We start from the raw sequence: 14296 nt of genomic DNA on the forward strand, positions 1-14296 counted from the left end.
ATTTACCAGGACTGGACAGCTTTTGTGCTTTCTTTAAAACATTCCAGCAGCATCACATAACACCTCAGCTTCTGACATATCAGTTTGAAGCAGATTAGACACACAGAATAGCAAAAATTACCAGCGCCTTTCATGTTTCTAACAATATATCTGGCATTTGTGTTTCAGATTGTGCCGCTGTTTGTATTGTGGATATACAAACTTTACACCTTGACTCTCTAACTTTGTATAAGACCTCAGAGACTACTCTGCTACAGGTTATCAAGACTGTAGTCTGTCATAAATATTCTTTACTGAACAATCAATTCTATGAGAAACAGATGTGTCCGTCATATATAATAACCATTTACTGCAGTGCAGTGTATTGATCTCTGTCAGCAGTGATGGTGCTGTATTTGAGTTCTGCACCTATGATCTTCTTCTTAGCAAGCATTGTGCTGAGGATTTCTCATAATCACGTTGTATGAAAAGACCCTCTATAGCGAACTGAGAGGTTTGAATTAAATCCCTCCGTTCTGCCTCAAGTGTGAACTTTCTTTCTGCTTTGATCAAAGATACACCACAACAAGTGTTGCTGCATCAGCCACTCAAGAAAACAATTTCTTTAGTGTTATGGATTAGGGGAAAAATGGCATAAAAAATAACTTGTTTTGGTATAATGCCTTGTTTTCAGATTACTAATTGCACCATCTGCTGGCTGAATGTAAAACCAAATATGGATTTTTCCAAAGAATTCTGCTCAGAAAGGAAAACAACACAGTAGTACAGCATGCATTCATGATGATGTGTCCATGATGCTATGAGGATCTGAAAAGCATCTTTCTACAATTAAAAAGCAAATGACAGGGCCTCATTCTAATGTTTGTATTATACACACATCTCTTTTTATATTTGATATTTTCTTCTCATTAAATCCGCTGTGGATTTTTCCAGCATTTGTAAATATTCTCTTAAAGATGGCATTACATTTAATGCTTCTTTGCTGTGCAGCCAGAACAACATGTTTAAAATGATGCCTTTATGAAAGCACCTCTGGAAATACAGGTCAGAAGATTTCTATTTTTGTAAAATCAAGGCTTTATTCAATAAGTTAATCAGTCATTAAGGTCTTTGATGTCTAGACAAAGTTATTTCTGGGATGCACATCGCTCACATCACATTATCATTCACAAAATGCATTGGTCTTTGATAAAACCTTCATGTCGAGATCATTTTGTATTGCAGGGCAAGCAGTTTTACAGATGTTTTCATGACTCTTTATTAAGTATTAGATTATCTTTCTCGTAAATACTGATTGACCAATAATGTATTTAGTTATCAGTCTGGAAAATGCTGCATTATTAATGTGCAAATATGAGGTTACAATCCAATAGTTTTTAGTCTTCTTGCCTTGAGATTCAAATATTGAGTCTAGTAATGCATTGTCATTCATTCCAAATTCATTTGAATGCAGAATACTGTATGTAGCCTATGAGAATCAACATATTGTCAAAGCATAATTGTGTGCATGCTGTTATAATTACCTTGATTGAAGGCTTCTTGATGGAAAAGCCTCTGTACCAACCTATTGGCAAAATCAAAATGCACATTAGACTATCTCACAATGAAATACATTATTGTGCTCTTTATGTTTGTGTCAGTACAACATTATACCACGGTACTTCGTACTTGTGCATGGCTCAAGCAGTTTGAAGAAAAGGCCAACCCACTTTTTTATGGGACCACTAATCAAATCGTACCTGAAAGAAGTGTCAATGTGAACATTCATATCTGCTGGTGTAATAAATTGCTTTCATCACAATTGCTAAATTATTTTACATACAGTGTATTTTAGTCATGTTTACTTGTTGACATTGGTGGAATGTAACTAAGTACATTTATTCAAGTACTGTACTTAAGTATAATTTTGATATAATTGTACTTAACTTGAATATTTCCATTTTGTGCTACTTAATACTTCTACTCCACTACATTTCAGAGGGAAATTTTGTACTTTTTACTCCACTAAATTTATTTCACAGCTATAGTTACTAGTTACTTTTCAGATTACAATTTTATACATAAAACATATGATCAGTTTGTTATATCTGCATTGTTATAGATTAGACTATAAACAGGTGTTAAAGTCAGCTCTATCTTGCCAACATTAAAATACTGCTTACAAGTACACATCAGTTAATCAGTTTTAACTTTCAAATAATATACATGTATGATAAATATTAACTCTAAATCGGGCCATTTTTCATAATTTATTTTTGATACTCTAAGTACATTTTGCTGACTATGTGTACTTTTACAGGACTTTTACATGTAATTGAGTATTTTTCCATTATTTTATTCATACACCACTGCTTCTTGACTGTCAATTGTAAACCATGTCGTTTTCAAAAATGCCGTGAATGTTGAAATTTAATGTTAGCTTTGACTAGCTAAATAAGTTATTGCTGCAGCACTGACTATCAGTGTGCTTTTCCACAAAACAGCTTAAACAAAATGATTAAACTATACTTGCCTGTCCTGCTGACCATTAAAGGCAAGCCAAACTGCTTTAATTGATTTAGTGGTAAATTAATTTATTGGCCTTGAAGGAACGTAGTTACTAACTAACTAGCTAGCTAACCCGCAGCCGTTAGATTAGCTGAGGTTTTATCTACATATTAGCTAGAAGTTAGCCAGGCTACATCAGGAGACAGGTCTGATAAATAAAAATAATTGCTGTGGGTTTTCTCTACTATGGAAGCATACAGAGCCCCTAAAGTCCCAAAAGGTTATACTGTTTTATCTTGTGGGAACAAGTTATTATCTTGTGCGCACAGGATAATAACTTGTTGGCAAAAGATTAAAAAAAATGATCACTTTTAGGGGCTCTGTAGTTGTGCATTGCATTCACCAATTTAAAAAAAATTGGAGGCCTTATCTCATAATTATGACTTACTATCTCATAATAACGAGAAAAGATCTCATATAATTCTGACTTAATATCGATACACAAGACATAATTATGAGATACGGCCTCCTTCTTTTTCATTTGTGAATTTAATGCCTATCCATACTCACACCACTAGCTCTACTGACAAAAACGTAATGTGATTTACATTCTAACAAATTTATTCATAAATTGACTTTCATGTCAAATTCAACATGACTGGTGTTGGTTGGTATTCTTCAAGGTTTAGCTTCAGTTTGTTTGTAGCAGTTTCAAGACCTCAAGTACAAGTTCAAGTACAATCCCAAATCAACTCTAAATAATGTGTTTCAGACAGTCGCCTCTATTTTCCCTATAATTAGTACCAGATTATAGTTTTCAAGAATCTTCCTAGAAAATGATTAAAAACTGCGAACCCATAAAGTAAAGCGTTACCATTCCCAATAATTGCTTAAAAGCCCTCCACACACTGCCAGTAATAAAATTCTGGTGGAGAAATACTGAATCCTTTATTTATTTGCCGAAAAGTAGTTCAATTTAGACACTGAATCTTAAACGACTGGAATCAGCCTAAAAATACCCTAAAATGTATATAACTGGAGAATATAAATTTCTCTCGGGTTGCTAATAACCCCCATTTCCTCTGAAAAAATATATGTTGCATCAACTTTACCTGCCTGATATCTTGTATCTGCATTACAGAGCTGCTATTATTTACAATCAAACACACTCTGTTTATCACAGATCTGCAGTGCCATAGAAGATTTGATTGCTTTTACCTTCACTCTTCTCCAGAATCTGTACAGTTTCCCCAATCTCCAGGACCAGGGCCTGACATATTGGTGACCGGAAGTTGCAGATCACTGTGCAGAAGAAGAGAAAAGAGTAAAAAAAAAAATCATTAGACAACAGTGATAAAGAAATATTTGACCTGATAGTAGTTTACTGTAACTGTCAAAAGAAATTAGATTACAGATAAAGATCTATGCTTGTTTTCATTCTAGTGACCTCTGATTAAACAAGGTGCATCCTCTACACTGCTGTGTCTCCGCACAGCATGTGTTTTAGGGTTGTAGCAGGACAGTTATTGTAGCTTTTTAATAAGCTGTTTAATGCAAACATCTAAACACAGTGTCACACAGGAACCACTGCTTAGCGAACTGTAAACAAGCTCCCACCCTGAAGTGGGTAGTCATTTTAATAGGCAATTAATTCTTAAGCGGCCTGATTTCTGTGCAATGTTAAGTTAATTGAACTGTCTCCCAAAATAGAGCCCACACAAACTGCTAAGTAGTATGGTTAAACACTGCTTTATCATAAGTCGGTATTAGCATAAATCTTCTGTGCCTGCTGCTATTGCAGCATCATGCAGTCTTTGGCCATACAAAGAAACATCATGTGACTCAAACGCTAATCAAGGACTTGATTATTCTTAAGGGAATAGATGCCACAGTAAAGGCCTTCACAGTAGGACTGCCTCTAGAGCCTTTGGGGGATGCTCTTAAAATCTGAGCAGCACTGCAACTCAGCAACATAAGCCATGCAACATACAGTATACAAGCCTCAGTAAAGACAAACTTGTTTAATAATGACGGCGCTCCACTGACGATTTCAAAACCTACAAATGGTGGCCCTTCAAGGAGAGTTTGGTGTGAATCATTATGCTAATGAACTAGCCAGGGGACCCAGTGAGGGGGAGGAAGAGAAGGAGGGGCTTGGGCTCGGCTCTGCTGCCTGTTTGAGGGGAACGAGTGCTCAGTTCCTGCACTGGGGTAACTATGGCAACAGATCATCTACAAACTGGAGGGCTTTCTTCACTGTAACTGCTGCAGGGATCTGGGCATTTTAAAATGGCAAGCTTATGGATGCTGCATGGCACTAGAGTTCAAGTCAAGCGTATTGGGCATGTATTAGAGGGAGAGATGGATAGACTTAAAGAGCCTCCTTGTCACCTTTTCAGTCTGCCTCAGGCCCTTTTCCAGCCAGGGCTAAGTATTTCCTATTTGAGAGTCCCATTCTTTAATGGCCTCTGTTTCATTTGAATTGCAAAACCTGCACTCACACCATTTGAAAAACTCTTCAGCAGAGGCCACATCAGAACAAGATGAGATTGTCATGTTTGAGAGAGATGGGCGCATCACACTGGCTTATATTTTCATAGTCCTCCCTCACAAAACCTCCACAAAACACTCTCTCATTGTGCCCAATGCATTAGCATATCCTCAAAACATAACCAACAAAATCCATCTTCAGACTTCAACATGTTGAACGTAGGATGTTGGAAGGACTGATGGGACAGGCAGTCGAAAATGTTGGCAAAAGCAAACATTTCTACTCAGCAACAGTATATCAATCCAGACTGTCCCTCTTTTTAGTTGCATTCAGTCCACAGACCATCTAATGGCCACTATTGTGTAACCAGTAACTCACTGGTATGAATTATGGGGTTTTTACCCTTTCATAACTCACACACATCTCCAGCACTCATTTACTCATCACCTACAGTACCAAACACATTTGTGGTTAAATTTTTGGGGTTGGGATGCAACCCTGATTGTCATTTTTCCTTCTCTTCCAAATTTTATCTGCAAAGAAAACTAAATGGCCAGAGCTTAATCTTGCTCATTCCAGCTGGTCTCAGATAATACAAAAGTTCTAGTATCCTATTTCTAATAATGTTTTATTTGTTTGGGGTTTTGTAGTAGTGAAAACTAAATATAAAGAGCACAAAACGCACTTTGGTACAGACTTCTTAGGGCAGGCCCCCTTAGTTCGGGGCCCTGGGTTGTCACAACTCATAGTCCCCTCACTCTGACACCAAAAAGTACAACACATGACTCTGTCAAAGATTTGAGAAGCCACAGCTCTTACAGTAAAGATATTAATTTAACCAAAGTGCAACCTTTCAGCAGTATGATGGGAAGCAGATTCCCTGAGTAATCTGGTTGTGACGTTCAGTTGAAGTCAAAACAAAGTGCGAGTGTTGATCACAACAAAGAGATGCAAAGTCTTTTCAGAAAAAATAATCAGCAAATGAATAAAGAACAAAAACAAGGCCGTGCAAATGGCTGAATCATTCTTCCAAAACCTACAAAGGCAGTGATTGTCCAAAATAATGAGTTAAGTTTAAGATAGATAACATCATCATAGTATAAAAAGTGTGGTTACTTTAAATGAGGTTCATAATTATAGAGCAGATGTTTTGTCAAAATGTAAAGAAAAATATAAACTTAAAAGCACACAACAATCTCCTCTTCTTGTGCTAATTTATTCTTCAGATATCCGCCAGACGTTTCTATAGCCTGAGAACAGTCTCTTAAGAATCCAGTTTTCTGTGTTGGCGTGAAGTGAGAACAGAAGCTGGAGTTGGTTTTCCATATAAGCACCTTGTAACCACCAGCAGCAGCTCTTGCATAAAAAAGTGGCAGTACTCCTGGGTTTAATTATGCAAAATGTTCTTATATTTGAGCCATCAACTTGGCCCTAACTGTGGCCTCACACTGTTCACCTTTTTATTGAGAATCATATGGGGGGGAAAATCACCCGATGAGTATCAAACATCAAAATTTAAAATAAGCATTAGACACAGCAGACTGGAGACAAACTGTCACATAATTCTAAAATATTTTAAAATCATTAAGGCGGCCTGTGTGAAAATGAATCACACTCTTCTTCTGTTGTGTCTTTATATTCTAACCTGCTGCTCTTCACCAGCAGTGCTGCCACCCATGGTGCACAGGAAACAACCCTAATATAACCAGAATGGTCATGTCATGACTCAATGTGTTCTTTGATATAGGAAACACATAAGTGAACACTAAAAACCACCACCTTACCTTTTCGATTGTATCCTGCAGTGTTGCAGTGTGAAAGGGACTTTTATGTAATGATTGCAGCTAATGTGGCAATGCATTTCTCTCCAGAGCATTAAAAGAGAAGTTGTAACACCATGTATGTTGTGTCTTTGTTAAGAGGTTTGTCTTGTATCACAACACTTGCATCACATTAGCAAACTGTGATACTATTCAAAGTTTTGACTTTGTTCTTGTCACATTTACAATGTATTTACTGTCTGCAATATTATTTGCACACAGTAACCAATGACGACATATGCAAAATGTCTCCTTAAAATATGTTAACTACCAACTCTGTGGAACTGTGTGTTTGAGTTTGGGCAGCTCATCCGCTAATCGGAAGATTGGCGGATCGATTCCCGGCTCATCCGATCCATATGTCGAAGTGTCCTTGGGCAAGATACTGAACCCCAAATTGTCCAAATTGTGAATGTGTGTGTGAATGATTAGATCTTCCTGATGAGCTGGTTGGCACCTTGCATGGCAGCCCCTGCCATCAGCGTATGTGTTTGTGAATGGGTGAATGTGGCTTGTAGTGTAAAAGCACTTTGAGTGGTCAGAAGACTAGAAAGTATAAGTGCAGTCCATTTATCATTTATTTACCATTTGAGTCTGACCTTTGACCTATTTCCCTTGTCTAACCCTCACTTTCCTGTTTCTTGTTACTCTCTGCAATATAATATAATGCTCAACTGAAAAGAGAAATGTCAAGACGGACGTTTGTTTGTTACAGTATATTTCTGTAATAAAATGTTTGTGCATCATCACACTCAAGCCAACTGCAACCTGTGAGCTGTAATTTGTTGAAAAACAATATTGCTCTTACATAAATCAGAGGAGGAGAGGTTAAGTATCACCTTCCAGTGTTAATACTTACTATTATAAGCTGTCATGTCTTGAAAAATGTTTTTCTGGTCTATGTAATACAGTGAAACTTGAAACAGAGCATGTATGGCCTGATGACCTTGTTCCAGAATCAGTGAGACACACATACATTACCTCACTGTACAATGGCCCACAGGGGAAAAATATTCTACAGAGAAAGGTGAGATGTCATCAAAAACCTGCCAGTACAACAGTAAACACTATTATGGCTTATAAATTGTCTGATGTTTTTTTCTCTAAACAACAGAGTGCTAATGACACTGCTGTACTGAGGAACATTTTATTAAAGAGGACATGTCATATACACTGTGTTCATCTAATCTGCAGCACTGAAATGAACTTATGTTCCTGGGTTTTCTTAGTCCTTTTAGTTCCAGTCTCAATCATGACTTGTGCAGGTGAAGCTGAACTGCTTACTGAGTGCTTCCTTGAACCGTTGCAGTAGTGCAATGTGAGTATGCAGACCATGAAGGTCCTGCTTTACTGGCTTGAGTAGTCCTGTACCAGATCTAGCTAAGTTAAAAATTACACAACAGTCTTTGGGCTTCGCCCACTGAGTCATGTTGCAATGCACGACTTGAATGCACACTCACTTACTCAGACATATTACTGCGCTGAAGTCTTGCTAACCAAGGGATTTCTGCCGCAGAAGCAGAGCAGCATTTTACCATATCTGATCCCAAATCAGCGTCCCAGAAATGTAGGCATGCTACCCAACTGCAGGGGTGTGTGGCTGCAATTTGATGATGACCTTATCATAAAGCACTTTTAAATGACTATGTGCATGACTACCACACTATATACTTATTTATTGTGCTTGTGTTTACGTTAGTTAAGGCATAGGAAACTATAGCACCTGCTCACCCAAATGCTAAATGAAGCTGAGCAACTTTCCACTGCGGATGGGATCAAGGGTTAAAATCATGGCTAAAACCACTAAGAAATATCTCTAATCCTAGTCTCAGTTGAACATTAGCTCTGTCTTTTGTTCTGTCATGAACACATTTGATCCTAGAAATGTCAATTTGAGATAATGGTGGCCTAGTTCGCTTGATTATTTCATGTACTGCGACAGTAGTTGTGTCTGAGCCGCGTCCATGTGGCCACATATAAAGCCAGCCGATTAATTTCACTCTTATCTCTCCAGTGGGCAGGTACTCTGACACAGCTTTACAGTCAGAGAGCAATAAAAAAGTAAAGAAATTATTTCAATATTGCTGTTAATATGAAAGATATCCATCAGTGACTCATTTGCAAATAAAAGAATGAATAAGTAAAGTTCAACTTTCAGAACCAAACCATTTCAAGAAGACTGGACTGAGGATTTATTAGTGAATTTACAGATACTTAATCATTATAATGTTAACAATCTATTATCAATCATTTACAACCTAAAAGCCATCTATTATTTTATTTTTATTGCATGGTAGGTATTTATCATGATTTGTTATCATGACTTATTAACTGGGAAACAAAACAAGTAATTACCAGATTAATTGGTGGTTAAAATAACCATAAGGAGCAGTTCCATAGAGAGCAACACTACATGTCATCCAGGCCTTTGCTGCTACTCTCCAAGTGATTTATTAACTGATATTATTTCCTGCATAAACATCCGAGAACAAAATAATGAATAGGCAGCGATTCTAAGAAAGACATTAACGTTTCATGAGGTGGTCTCCAACTGTTTCCTGTTTAGATGGAGCCCATTAAGATAACACAGGAGAAGAGAAAGGCCTGGCTGGCTGCTGACAGTCCACAGCTCTGTTTCATATCGGTGAGAGACAATTTACAGGCAATGACATAATAAACAAAGAAGATAGTGAAATATGCAAAATGGTGCCACTAATAACACATATGAGGCAGGAGAAGAAAATAACAACAAGGCTTTTGTGGGGCTGTACAACGCGTTAACGTCACAGGCCAGCAGCGCGGGTCGCCTCATCTACAATGCTGTTGAGGAAATATTTAACCTAGAGTGTCAACACGTTATCTGAGGCGATTGACCAGAGTCATTTGAACTGCCTTGATGAGGTACAGTATGTACTGCGCTGTGTAGGTACACGGCGGCTCCGCTTCCCCGCATTTCAGCACCGTGGACAGCGTCATCTTCCACATTTCAGCACCGTGGACAGCGTCATCTTCCACATTTCAGCACCACGGACAGCGCCAGGTCACTCCGCACCGACTGGCTGCGGAGGCTGCGCCGAACTGTTGCTTCCACGCACAAAGCTGCCTCTTTTCCGCCTTCCTCTCGTTAAATATTTGACACATTTGCTCTTGAGAAAAAAAAAAAAACAACTGCAGCGATTCTCTGATGGATGAACGGATGGGTGGGTGAACACACAAACGATTTCAATGCGATAAGATTACTACACAGCCACTAGAAGTGGTGATATTATGGTGGAGCCATTAGGGGCTTTCAGCAGGCTGCAGTCTTTATGAAGAACATGACAAATGCAACGCCTCCGAACAAAAGTGTAGGCTATGTGTGTGGGCGTATGTATGTGGGGGTGGGTGGGGGGGATCATGTGCGAGGCAGCATGAGTAGCCCCTGCAAGTAACAAGCTGTCATATGACTGGAGAAGTGCTGATCTTGCATGGGACACTTTCACCTCTTTCTCGGGGTCAAAGGGCACACACGCAGGGAGAACATGTACAGTACAGTACAGTACAGTGCAGTCCCTGCAGCAGCAGCAGCAGCAGCAGCAGTAGGGCAATTTTCTGCCTACAGGTAGACTCCAGCTTAACTCCAGCCTACACCTGTTGGAGGGACGCAGTCACGATGCCCCCTCGTGGTTTCCACACGAACCGCGTTTCCCCCCCACTCATCTTCCTCCCCCCCTCCAGATATGCTCATGAAAAGAAAAGGCTAAAATGCTACATTGACGCATTTTTTTGTTTTTCTACAAAAGCACAAAACTAAAGAGTAGAAGCCTGATTTAAAGCAGCGCCTGCGGTTGTGTATAGACTGCGATAGCATCTTTAAGGTGGTGGGTTGTAGGCTGTATCATCCCACGCAATTTCCCTTTCTATGCAGTCACTGGCCGTGTATATCAGCCATTATAAGTATATGTGTTTTTCATTGGGTGTAATGGACATAATAACAGGGAGAAAACAGGCTTGGTATCCTATGCGGGATGTCGATGAACAAAATTGGGTGTTCCTGATGCAAAAACTGCCAGCTTAAAGCGCTGTATAATAAAAGTCAATTAAAAAGCTGGAAACCAAACGTCGCAGATTAACAATAAAAGGTGCAAATTGACTCACCAACTCCGATTTTCTCCTCTTCTGTAGGTATCCACATATTTGGTTATTTTCCCTCCGGTAGAGCAAGCCACATTATGTCGATATCGTGAGATGATGTTGCTAAAAAAAAGAGAGAGCTGAAGGCTACAAATGATCCTGGCTGCTCATACATGGGACTACATGTCTCGACCGGAATCTGTCTCCTGACGTTTGTGTGTGCAAAAAGGGGGGGAGGAAGGACCATCAACGCTTCGGTATCTCCGCTTTATTATGTCCCGGCGTGTGTCTCCAGTCTGATGCAGTCTCTGTGTCCACCTAATGTAACGCGCACACACACACACATACACACACACACATACACGCAGTAGGCACGCACGCACACGGTGAGCGGTTTTCTGGTCTCCAGAAAAAAAGGTGTTATTGCAGCAGCATTTCAAGTAGAGCTGAGGTATTTCTTTTCCTCGAAGCTTAATTATTTCATTTCTTTGTTTTTCTTCTTTTTTCCCTTTTTTTTCCTCTCTAGCCAATCGCGCTCAAGTCCACAGCTGATCCACAATAGGCTGCCCAGCCCGCGTGAACGGGCGGTATCAGTCGGTAATTAGTAGGTAATAGGTCGCGATGTTGTTCACCGGTCCCGACTGTCGAGCTGCTGCGAGAAAATACTGAGAAAACAGCAATTTACCATAAGCTGCGCCATCTTCATGGTCGTCACATGACTCGTTTTGTCAACACTGATGTGTCAAGCATTTGCAAATATATGCGCCCTCCCTCCCTCTCTCTCCCTTTCCCTCTCCCTTCTCTCTCTGCATGGCAGTTGCATCCATCACAAACACAAACTGCATTTTCTCCAGCCATAGGACGCTGGATGCTGGCTGGCAGTCTGCCTTTTTTTTTTTTTTTTTTTTTTTGATTGAATGTGTCGCTTTAGGGGGCTGCTCGCCATAAAGTAGCTCCCGGTGTTACAGATCAGGCCAAACCATGTGGGGAAGCACCTCCTGGTTGAGTCATTTCAAAGAAACAGACCCGCTACCGGCGCTGCTTTGTCATAGTGCAGTCATGCTCACCAAAGACGAGATGCAACTAATTCCTAACGGCCAATTTCCCCCCTTTGGATTTGACTGATAGGTTTGGCAAACTGTGGATTTCCCAACAGACCTACATCCACAGAGCTACCAGCTGATTCATGGATCTCATAAATGATGGGATCTAAAATGTAGATGTCATTATTTATCCACCAGTGTGACTTAATCACCACTTCATGTTGTAGATGAATGAAGTGTAAAGCAAAGGTGTGGACATAACTTGAGACTTTTGGACTTGAGTTGAGACTTGTTACTTGTGAAGTAAATGATTTAGAGATATTTCCTTTATTGATGCTCGAAGGAAAATTCCACATTTGCTGAAGACACTTTCTCCAACAGCTTTCGGTGGGTTTGCTTCTTCTTCGTCTTGCATATTCTGGGTTTCATCTGTAGATGTTGTGGTAAATTCTGTATTAACCAGACTGAAAAAGGAACATGTTAAAATTCTTGCTATCAACCAGGGCCATACTAAGGTCCCACCCCCCAAAAATAAATACAGTCCTTGGAATTAAGTATTTATATGTTTCATATTTTATTCATTCTGTTGACGGTTCAGTTTTGTTTACTGTAAATGTTATTTCCACACATGAAGGTCTAAATGCTGTTTTACAGCTTCCTCCTTATTGCCATGAACACAATTCTGGTGGACAAACATTTGGAATTTCTTGATTTAAATTTTGTGATCAGCTAAATTTAAAAGATATTGAGTCAAAAGGTTAATTGCCTCCAGGTTGCTAAAAACCATCATTTTGAGAAAAACACAGAGGACACATTCTCGGTGATAGCTGCGGACCTGCAATCAACACTCAGATTGCACAGATAAGACTAATTTAGAGGGGACAGTTTGATTATAAGCAGATTGATTGGGATTGTAATGTCATGCAATTAATTTAGGTGTGTTGTGCACACAGTACTAATATGCGGAGGGACTTCACACACACACCAGGTTATCATAAAGTGAGTCACTGTGGTTAAAATAGTCTATGGAAAAATGATGAACACTACTGTATGAACATCACAGCGCTGTAATGCTTCAACACCTGAGGAGTTATGTAGACTTTAATATGACCTTTTAATTATATGAGTATGGCTGAAGGGAGGAAGACTTTAAGCCACACAATGCAAAGAACATAGTCAATAAACACAGCCTAAAACCTGCGAATAAATATTTCAGGAACACTATTTATGTTTTGCCTTGAAAATGTGTCAAAAATGTGCCAAGATTTCTCAACCTTGATCTGAACATTTCAACATCAGTCAGCTCTGGGAAGAAAACACACTTTGAAGAGTTGATGTTTTAAACCAGCTGTCCCCAAAAAATCTTTGTCATGCAGTATCTCACCCGTTTCTCAATGCACGTCTGATCATCTCCATGCATTAAGGTGTCTTGTCCTACAGACAAGGCCATCATGGCACGAAAAATAAGAGTGATTTGGTGAATATTGAGCGTCCAGTGAGTTTGATGTAGTGTGGGAGGGAGGGCAGTGTTCAGCAGGGTAATTTCTCTCCATCATAGCGACGCTGTGACTGACTCCCATCTGTCTATTACTTCAAGTGGAACACTGTGGGCGGTGTTCCAATCACATACATAAAGCTGGAGGAGTGTGGGGTGTTTTATAAGCTAAATATGCATCCCAGCTAATACATATTTGAGGGAAAAAAATTAAATATACTTGCTGAAGATGTGCTCAGGTGACACTGCTGCATGCAAATGGAACAAAACTGGCTAAAAGAGTATTTAAAATGAAAAAAAAACAAACAAACAAACAGATTTGACAGCATTTCATTTGTTCAACTTGGGAAGAGCTGTGGCTGCATTTAGCTCCTGCTCTGATGCAGCTGCACTGTGAGGATGACACACTGGTCCACTGCAAACAGGGATTGCCTAATACAGTGAGAGCTGCTATCTGTTTTCAACACTCCCAAAGCCAGCAGACAATAAGAGCCAGCAGAGGAGGTAATAAGAACCACGTCCTACCGACTCATCCATCACCTGCCTTCACACTCACATTCTTATTTCTTTACACTCTTGAGGAACATACATTTCATGCTCTCTGTGCTCCATATACAAATAATCACTGTCTGTACACATGGACACACACGTGCCTGTGCAGGCACACACACACACACACACACACACACACACACACACACACACACACACACACACACACACACACACACACACACACACACACACAAAATTTAGAAGATTTATTTGATCCGTCTTAATGTGGTTCTGGTGACTATTTTAATGTGTTCTATTATTAACTGTGGGGGAGGCCACAGGAAAATTTAAC

At 39.5% G+C, this 14296-nt stretch overlaps 1 protein-coding gene across 1 annotated transcript in view; it reads right to left on the minus strand.

Annotated features, from left to right (window-relative positions):
- The window catches only part of LOC137184653 (dedicator of cytokinesis protein 3-like), a 49940-nt gene extending 37497 nt beyond the window's left edge, over positions 1 to 12443 (minus strand). The window contains exons 1-3 of the mRNA XM_067592522.1: positions 10936 to 12443; positions 3706 to 3789; positions 1524 to 1564 (exon numbers count right to left, since the gene is read on the minus strand). Of these exons, the coding sequence (XP_067448623.1) occupies positions 1524 to 1564; positions 3706 to 3789; positions 10936 to 10972 (162 nt within the window). The 5' untranslated portion in view covers positions 10973 to 12443. The remainder of the gene's footprint in view (positions 1 to 1523; positions 1565 to 3705; positions 3790 to 10935) is intronic.
- Positions 12444 to 14296: the final 1853 nt, after the last annotated feature.

This window comes from Thunnus thynnus, chromosome 6 (genome assembly GCF_963924715.1).
Source record: "Thunnus thynnus chromosome 6, fThuThy2.1, whole genome shotgun sequence".
Lineage (NCBI taxonomy): Eukaryota > Metazoa > Chordata > Actinopteri > Scombriformes > Scombridae > Thunnus > Thunnus thynnus.